The 9524-nt window shown below is 40.7% G+C and overlaps 1 protein-coding gene across 5 annotated transcripts in view; it reads right to left on the bottom strand.

The window, feature by feature from the left end:
* Positions 1-801: 801 nt before the first annotated feature.
* Positions 802-9524, bottom strand: part of RAB30 (RAB30, member RAS oncogene family) — a 49450-nt gene continuing 40727 nt past the window's right edge. For all 5 annotated transcript variants that reach the window (XM_064644991.1, XM_064644988.1, XM_064644990.1 and 2 more), the window contains one exon: positions 802-9338. In XM_064644991.1, the coding sequence (XP_064501061.1) occupies positions 9088-9338 (251 nt within the window). In that variant the 3' untranslated portion in view covers positions 802-9087. The remainder of the gene's footprint in view (positions 9339-9524) is intronic.

Here is a 9524-nt window from a genome sequence, read left to right as displayed (position 1 = left end):
GGGGAACATAGAGCAGATGGCCCAGCACTCATGACAGACATTGACCAAGGAAGGAGCTTCAAGGTCAGCGGAAGAGGCAATAAAAGACACATGGTTTCTTCAAGCTTCACAGCTTGTTCCTCAGCATAAGTGTTAGCACAAGTCATCTTTGAAGTGGAGCAGAGCACAGGGGAGGAAACTTGATCCCCAGAATGAGTCAGAGCACAAATTTTATAAATATTTACCAAAAGACTAAAGGCTTAAAATGAGAGATCTTGCGCAAAAGAATTCTAGGCCTTCAGGAGGGCAGGTCATTGGGGAACACCAGGGGAGTTCAATGGGCACAAAAAGAGCAAGTTGAAGACTGAGGAGAAAAAAGTCACTGGGACAAAGAATCAAAGATAACTGAAGTATCCAACCATCATCTTTATCCAACACAAACCTAACACCGTGCTTAGGACAAGAGTTTAGCCTGCTACAGGTTTGCAACGACAGTGAATGGAATGGTGCCTCTGTCGAAGACCACCCTCTAGTGACTGATACCGGCATTTCTTTGGCTATGATCTCTCCTGCTTTAAATAATTATTTTTTTCTCTTCTAGTGAAAAGGGACATCACTCCCATGGGCAGCAGCTCTACATCTGCTCTTCTTGTGAGGTGTCAATGCTGCAAGAGCCTTGGCGTGCTCAGCCCAAGCACAAAACCTTCAGCAGCCATTCATTTGTTGGTCTGATGCTACATCATGTCAAGTGAATACCTTGTATTTAAGGCAACTTTGCTTTGCACTTTAAATCAAAAACCACAAAAATCAAACACTTCAAACACCAAGTGGAAAGGATTAAACATTTATTTACATACAGATACACATGTAAGCAATTTCTAAGTATAAAAAAGGACATTACAAATAAACATGAAGCATCATACATTCATCATCCTGGTCATCCAAAATACATTCCTTTCTCAAGCCCACTGTACCACACTTGACCACAAGAACTTAAAGAGACAAGCCAAATGCTTCTGACAGTCAATGATTCACAGTTTGGTGATTTGCTAACACCTATACCCTCCCCAAAGACAGCACTACCCCAACAGCGAGATCAATGGTCTGACCAGCTGTAGTGCATTTTTTCCACTGAAATGGTTGTGCTTGATCAACAAGAAACACATTCCCTCGTCATCCTTCTGGCTACATGTTTAAGAATCAGGGTTCTTGCTGAACTTCTGTATATTGTGCTAAATTCACAATTGTTGGGGAAAAGACAGCAGAGCTTTGTGGGAAAAACTCCAACCCAGAAATTCCTTTAATGCTGTGACTTCCCTGGCATGGGAATCGCAAACAAAATGCTGTTGTTAGTTCTTAAGCAGATTTTTAAAGTACAATTCAAACTACAGTTGATGGTATAAAACATACTTTGTTCATGCTGTAAAAAAAATTACGTGCTTCAATGTTGATTTGATAGTAATCAAAGCTGAGGGTAATTCAGATTTTCTCCTGAGGAAATGAAGATGCCTTTGTAGCATCTCTAAAAATTATCATAGCTTTCAGGAAAGAGGAAATGTTTTAGATTCAAAAACCTAAAGGTAATGCAGAGGATGACAAACTTGTCAGTTAGATAACATTACAAAGGGAAACAAGCCAGTAAACATAAAATTAAAATGCCTACTCAAAGTATTAATGAATTCAAATGAGAGCTGGGTGAGTCTTCTTGTATAGATCAAAGGCAGTTTGGAAAAAAACTCATGATCTGCAAATTCACAGAACGGCCAAATATGTGCAGCAGAACAGAGTGAAGTGGAAATAAAAAAGCAGAAAGAGCCATGTCCCATATTGACAGCTGAGTGACTGCAGCTGCTCCAATCTCATGGGTTTTGTTTGTTTTTTTTTTCCTTTTGTAAACAGCTGTGGAGAATAAAATGGATGTGGCATATCTGCAGTGCATCTTATTATGCTAAAAACCATGGCATATTTTAAACTACTTCCCTAATATCCAGAGATATACTTGTCACTCCAAATCAGCATAGCAACAAGCACTGGGCTTGCTCCATACTCTCATTACATGGCCTTTTCTCCACTAAAATGTTGGCTTCAGAAGTTAGTTTTTCCCCTTCAGTGCTGGCTGTATGTGGGGGTGAGTGGTAACCCTTTCTTCCAAACAGTCTGCAGGAGTTGAGGCAATTGCAATGCCTGAAATCATGGCAGCTGTCCCTAGCACAGACCAAGTATTTTATTCTCACTCCATTAAAATGTAAAAACAGTATTCCCTCTCCTCCGCCTGCCCCTCTGTAAAGACTTGGCTGCTGGGGGACACTGTGGCCACTACATTTACTAAAGCTCATGCCAGTGATGCAACCCAGCCCCTCGGAGATTTTCACACCACTGCTCCCATGACAGCTCAGAATGACTCTCCTCCACATAGCTCTAAGTCTCACTGGCTGGAGAGCAGCATCCACTTGCTCCCTTGTACCAATCCCTGCCCCTCATTCTTAACATCTGAATCTCTTGTATTGGTCCCATAAGAAAGGACACATTCCTTATGGGGTGCCCTAGCTGGAATGGGCTTACTGAATTATTAACTTTATGTCCATAGCAAGGAGCTTGAGGTGGCACAGAAGATGAGCCACTGATGCTCTTCCCTCTAACCAAAGAAGGAGTGAGAGCCAGTGGTTCATGCAACCAGGACGCCATGCAACCCAGTCTGAGATATCCCTTCACAGTGCTTGAGGCATGAGCAGTATTGTGAAAGAACAGTCACTGATGAGAGGTGCAAGAGGAATAAAGCTTTGAAAAGTGCCAAGATTTGCATTCTTGTGACACCAGACACACCAGAGCCCTTGATTGCTGCCTGTGAAAGCATAAGAGTACTTTTAACATCTCCTAGGCTCCAGGGAACCACGCACAGCTAAAACCATGACCGACACAGGTTTTGGCCATGTCATTTTTTCCCTGTGGACCAGGGAACTGGACTTCAGAAGGTGCTCAGCAGGGACACCACCACAATGTACTCACAAGTGCATGTCCTTGGCATGTTATCCCAAGATAAGCAGTAGAGGAAAAAGCAAAGGTGCAAATGTAAAGGTGGCATCTGCTTCTTGAGTTTAATTATAGCACTAACCAGAGCTAAAATTACCTTCCGAGGTTACTGGAGAAGGATAACTGGTTCAACAAATGTGGTCACATCCACAAAGTGCTAATTGCAAGTTATTAATGTGAACAATCTCTGAGTATTGTAAAGCCAGCTCCTGTTTATCCAGACAGAGAAACTGAGCTGTTAACCCTGACTATGCTCTTAAAACCAGTCTAATGTTTCACTGACAACCTTTACAGCCTAAATTACTCATTGCCATCTCATTTCTGCTGTATCTGGGTTATCTTTCCCCAGTTACCTTTTGACCCTATTTGGAGGAGCAAGCTTTAGAGATTAGGCTTTCTTTCTGGGTGTGTGTCTCCCACTTGGAAAGAAACAAAGATCCTCAACTCACACAGCATAGTTTTTACTTCTGGTTTAAGTTACAGCTCGTTCACATGAGGGGAAAGGGTGTAATGGCATCCATGAGTGATGACAGCCAGTGATCTACCCCAGCTGGGTACAGTACAGTACAGCAAAGGCGACTTTGGGTCAGTAGAGAGAGGTGGTGATTAGCGAGGTAAGTCAGAGCAAGGCAGCGAGCTTTGGGAGCCTTGCATCACGGTCAGCATGATTACCCTGTTGTCTTTCCTAGCCAAGATAAATCCTAAACTGAGGCAGATGTGAGATCAGTAACATTTATGGTACATTTAACTACAACTCAAGTGGATGATTGCATTTCAAAGACATGACCAGCTATAGTTTAGGCTGCTTTGCTTAGGATGCACTACTTTCTTGTAAGAAATCAAGCCAGTGTTTCCCCACCACTCATCATAGTGATCCTTTGCTGCTTGTGAACAGTAACTACAACAATTATTAGCCACAGCAAAAAGAGAACAGACTTGATGCAAGGAAAAAGGGTGATTTCAAAATCCAAATTTGTTCAGATAAAAAATAAAGTTTATAAACAGAGGAAAACATTTTGATATAACATGTTTCATGCGGGTTTCACTACCAGAATTGATTAGAGTATTTCCTTTGTCTCCTCAGGGTTTTCTGGTGAGCCCTTACGTACAGAGACATTTAAGGACAGAGAGTTTCCATACTTGCTCACTGGGAATTCACAAAGCTTCCTCTAGAAACACCTTTTTCTAACTGAATTAACTCAAAAAGGACTTTGTTGGTAGGAGCCACCCACATAAGGATATTGGGTGCTTTAACATTAAAAGTAAAAGAATGCAGAATTTCAGACTATACTCAATTTCAGAGCATCCCTAATGAAAGTCCAATCAAAACCTAATCCACAGATGCAGTTTTAAAAGTGGAGGGGATGGAGAAAATCCTGAGCAAGCAGAATCATCTCTTTGCATTTGTTGCTCCGCAGAGTCATCTTCCCCTTGCACAATGGGCTGTAGCACTTGTTCTGCCCCACAGGCAGGAGAGGGTTTCTGTAACAGTGTTTCCAGCCATATCCAACCCCAATAGCACCACAGGTCCCCAAAGGGCAGCCTATCCTGCATGTTTGCTCAGCCTATTTTAACACCTGGAGAATTTCACCTATTTTCCAATTGAATTCAGTTGCTGACTGCAGGAATCATGCCAGCTCGACATTTCAGCCTGATTTATAGACAGTTCTTCATACTGAAAAGAGAAGACAAGTGGAAAAGCAGCTGGACAAACAGCAGTCCTTAGGGATAATGAACAAGGCAAAACCCAGTGGGTTTGACTATAACTAATTGCATCCCTTGTCAGCAAAAGCTCAGGAAAGCCTGTTGTCCCACATGTGTGCACCTACTGTGCTTCTGCATCACTAATTTCGACTTTCTTTCTTTTCAAATCACTGTCTCCTGTGTCAGCCTCAGTCTGCTGCTGTTATTACTGATGCTGAAGGAATTCAATAGCCATTAACTGCTGAACCTAGACTAGAAGGAGCCAACTGTTACCAATTCAGCCATTTCAAAAAAAGACAAACAGCACCAGCAGGCTGACAGATTTTAAGGGCTGTTTCATGTGTTCCACAGCAAAGAACAAAGTATCTCGCCCGACAATTTGTCACGTGTGGTTTTCATTAAATAACGATCACAAAGCCATCTAGCATTCGGCACAAACACATATCTGAACTGCACGCTCAAACAGCTTATCTCTAGGTCAAATCAAGACTTCAGGGTTTGAGGTAGGAGGAGGCACCCAGCGTTCCCCTTCTTTACACAGTTCATAATTTCACTTTTTCCATCTTATCTCTTTGACCTGAAGGGCTTTTTTTTTTCCCCTAGCACTTTTATAGGAAACACAAATAGGAATAGAAGGGAGTCATGGCTTGTCTTAGCAAACTTTAGCTGTAAATATCCAATGCAAAATACCAGCAAGCACTTCACACTTAGTGATCTGAAGCACAGATGTTCGCTGGTTTACTTGAGATTAGCTTGACTGAATCAGTGGCTGCACTGGAAATCAGAGTTTAGACCATCCAGTTTTCAGAGATGTTTCTACTAATCTCTGCAAACAGGCTTGCTAGACTAAGCAAATACCTGTTGACCATCCAATATTAGCTTCTGCTTGGAGATAATCATTGTGCTAAAAAATGTCAAGAAAGGGTCTTGTCATAAGACTACTATAAAAATTAACATTCACCCAGAAATACGATTACTTCATGGCTGTGAATATATTGCTCTGAAAATACATTAAAATCCAGCAATGACAATAAAAGTAATGCTTGGCTCTCTTGATAGTAGAGAACATGCCCAGACAAATTTGGACCCATTATATCAATTCTGCATGACTTTTGGATGCTTGATCCAGCAAGCATCACAAGGCTTTTACTGACAGTTCTCTCAAAAATCCAGCAAGTTGTTTAGTTGTTGAGCTGATTATCACATAATTGGGATTTGTATTTATTTTATGTTCTTTTATTTTTCAAGAGTTTAATCACTATGCCACAACAGTAAGTTGTCATTAGCAGCCAATAAAGCTCCTCTTCCAGTTGGGAAGCCTTCAGCAGTGGATCAGACTGTAGAAGAGAAGACAAGCCCTCAGTGCTACAAGGAAAGGCGGGTTGTATGCACTCCAGAGATACTCAAAGGTGTACAAAAGTAACTCCAGCAAAGGAGTTACTACAATAAAATACCACTTCTTCAACAAGAGGCGTGTTTGCAAAAGTCAGAAAAAGAGGTGAGTCTCAAACTACAGTTTTGGCTTATGACCTTGTAAAATGTTGCACATACCACCACTGTTTCCTTTCAAGTTTTTAAGTACAGACAGAATAAACATTGAAAGGAATTAGTTCAAATTTGACTGGAGAACATTAGGCCAACTGCAGCACTCCACCCCGCCCCAAAAAACATCACTGTTTGAAGATCGAGTCCTTACATGAAGATTTGCTAGCAAGAAAAAGAAACAATGCTTTGAGGTTAGTAGTAGGCTAGCCTCCAAATAGTCACCTACAGATTAGGAAAGCACTAGAAAAAGAGATTTAGGCTTCTAGAAACCTCAAAATAAATATCCAAGAAAATAAAGTTAGCAGTTTCTGCTATTTGAACAGTTCAGCTTGTTCAGTCACGTTAATGCATTAGAATTCCACCTCCAGAAGTGATGCAAGGAGCACTTTAAAATGAATTTATAATGGTACTCAGTAGGGATGAAGAGTACCTGCCCAGCTTTGATCCTTTTGGAAACCAGGCTGAGAAATCCATGGGTGTTTTAGTGGGCAGTCTCCTTCCTCCTTTATTAACTTGATCAAAGAGCCCTGTCCCATTTGTTATCAATTACATGCTGATAGGTCCAGCATCAGGGGAGCAAGAACAACTACAAATTAAATGCACATAGTATTGATTTTTAACTTGAGTGTTACCTGACATAGAACCTTCAGCCTTGCTATAAGGAACTACCTAACAGCTGTGCAGAAGCAGCTGTCTCTGAGTTGGGTGCTCTTCACAAGCTCAAACGAGGTTGCATTTGGCAATTTGGGGAATGCTCAAGAAGACATTATCTTTCAGCACAGGCTGTACCACAGGGTCCAACACAGTGGAAGCCACCAAATCCCACACATTTCTAAACGTTCCAGATTACAACATGAGCAGAGACTGAAAAGGACCAGGCCAGAGCAGCAGATGATGTGTTCCCCATCTCCTCACACTTACAGAAGCTCTTGGCTAAGTGTTACCTAAATGACAAACAAGCTTCATATCACAACTTCTACATCTTCCTTTTTACCACTAGTCATAAAAGTGGCCTAAAAATAGCAAGAAAATATTAAAAATGGCCATATGACACATTAATTCCCCCCCAACACAGAGTCAGCTCCCCATTATGTATCAAAGGCACAACATGATAAAGCCCAAAGAAGCCTTTCCAGGAAACAAAAAAAGCACATTTTAAAATGCCTTTTGTTGTTGTTTTTTTCAAGAAGTACTTACTGGCAGCTTTTTATGTCAATACAGAAGCCCTGTTATAATCTTAAGTAAAAGCCAAATAATATTAAATTCAGTAACTCTAAACTGCAGCATATGACAGCCATGTAATTGCCAGAAGAGATTTACCCCAATTAGCTAAACTGAAGTCAAACTTCTAAATATAATTATGTGCACATTCACCATCTTTTGATTTTGCACTTTAATGCAACTCGTAAATTTGTGATGCATTGTATGGCAGTAGGGGTGGAATAACACCACAAACTCCGTAGTGCTTTGACTTCAGGTATTTTGTAAGAAGAAATTGCCTAAACAGTTACATGTACACTGGAGTTTGGGATTAAGAGCACAAAGCATCAAGGAAATAAAATGACTCTACATCCCTGAACCTGAAAGCTATTCCAGTAGAGAGACTGGATGCCAAGAAGATACCTTCAAGAGCATCTTTGAGAGCAGTTCCACAAGGTGAGAGCTGGATGAGTTAGACATGGAATGATACCACTTGCAACCCATTGCTATTTCCACTTAGCATTAAAAATAAACAAACAAAAAAAACCTCTACAAAATTGTACTCTTGCCTTTCAACAACAACTGTATCTACAAGCTTTATTTTTAAGCTGGACATATTGCAGACCATCACTTCAAACTGTGCTTTCTTTGAACCCTTATACACGATCCAAGTGTGCACAAGACTTTGGTCATGTCTGGTGCACTTTTTCCAAGTTCACCAACAATCTTTCCTAAGGTTAATTTTTTACAGTAGGATATGACTAATGGTTTGTTTATTTATTTATTTTTATTTCTGGAAACTCTTGTCATCCTACACTGGATATCAAAGAAAAGCACAGTCCTTTCCCACTATGTTCAGGCCTAGAAAAAGAGGTAATGAGATTTTTTTATTTTTATGAACAGTGCTTATTAGTGTTTTTTTCTTAACCAGTCTAAGTTACACATTCAAAGAACAGTAATGTAGTAAGACTATGTTTGGTCTATGGAATATCTGCTGAACTGCTAGCACCAAAGGGAGCAACTGAGCTGTATCCATGTCTTCTTCAGTCTTGAAAACGTTGATATACGTAACTTTTTTTTTTCCCCACGTTCATGAAAGTGCCCGTAGATAAGACACATAACACTATCTCAAACACCAGAGTCCTCCATGAAGACAGATGGGCAGACGTTATGTACATGTCCTAAGAGCTCACTCACTGACAGCCTGGAAGATTGCCAGTGTAGTCCAAAGTCAGCATTCATTGTTGGGGTTTTTCTTATTTTTTTTTTAACTTTAAAAACGATCAAACACATTGTTCTGTAAGACAGATTTTGATCTCTTCAATATCTTCAAGAGAGGCTGGTCTACTCTCCCACAGAAGGAAACAAAACAGCTCATGTTCTGCATTACATGAAGGACTTGTGCAACTCCTCCTTTCCTGACCTGCTCCACAGACTTTGAGAAAAATGAAATTTAAACCCTGCTACCTTGCCATGTAGTTGGAGCCATCAGCCTGCCATGTTTCCAGGACTGCAACCTGACTCAGAGTAAGTCACATGGGTCAGATTGGCAAGAATTCTTTCAAGCAGATAAATCCCACCAAAAAAAAAAAAAAAATCCTCTTGGCCCATGGCCCACATGTCAGCTCTTTAATTAAAATTACAGCAAGTCAAGTAGCTGATACTTTTCCCCTCTCCCGGTAGGGGGGATGAGACATTGTTCACAAGGGTGTTCTGTCGTGCCTCGCTGATCAACCGGCAGGCCAAGTCCAGGAAGAGTTTTTCCACATTATCTGATTCTTTTGCTGACGTTTCCAGATAGTACATGTCCTGTGCTTCGGAAAACTCTGCAGCTCTTTGCTGGGAGACTTCCCTCTTATCAGCTAAATCAATCTTATTACCTGTATTGATAAAATATTTTAGAAAAGGAATTAGTTTGACTTCAAAACCAAGACAAACTGAGGTTTAAAAGGAATAAACAAGAGTTTGTAGTTGTATGTAAAGTGGTTTTGATATGTAACTCTTAGTGCTTGCTCTCCCCTCCAAATAACAGATTCCCCAATACACTCAAGTTCATTTAATATCAG

This window comes from Pseudopipra pipra, chromosome 2, assembly GCF_036250125.1.
Source record: "Pseudopipra pipra isolate bDixPip1 chromosome 2, bDixPip1.hap1, whole genome shotgun sequence".
Classification (NCBI taxonomy): Eukaryota; Metazoa; Chordata; class Aves; order Passeriformes; family Pipridae; genus Pseudopipra; species Pseudopipra pipra.
This window is presented reverse-complemented; position numbering and strand designations above follow the sequence as displayed.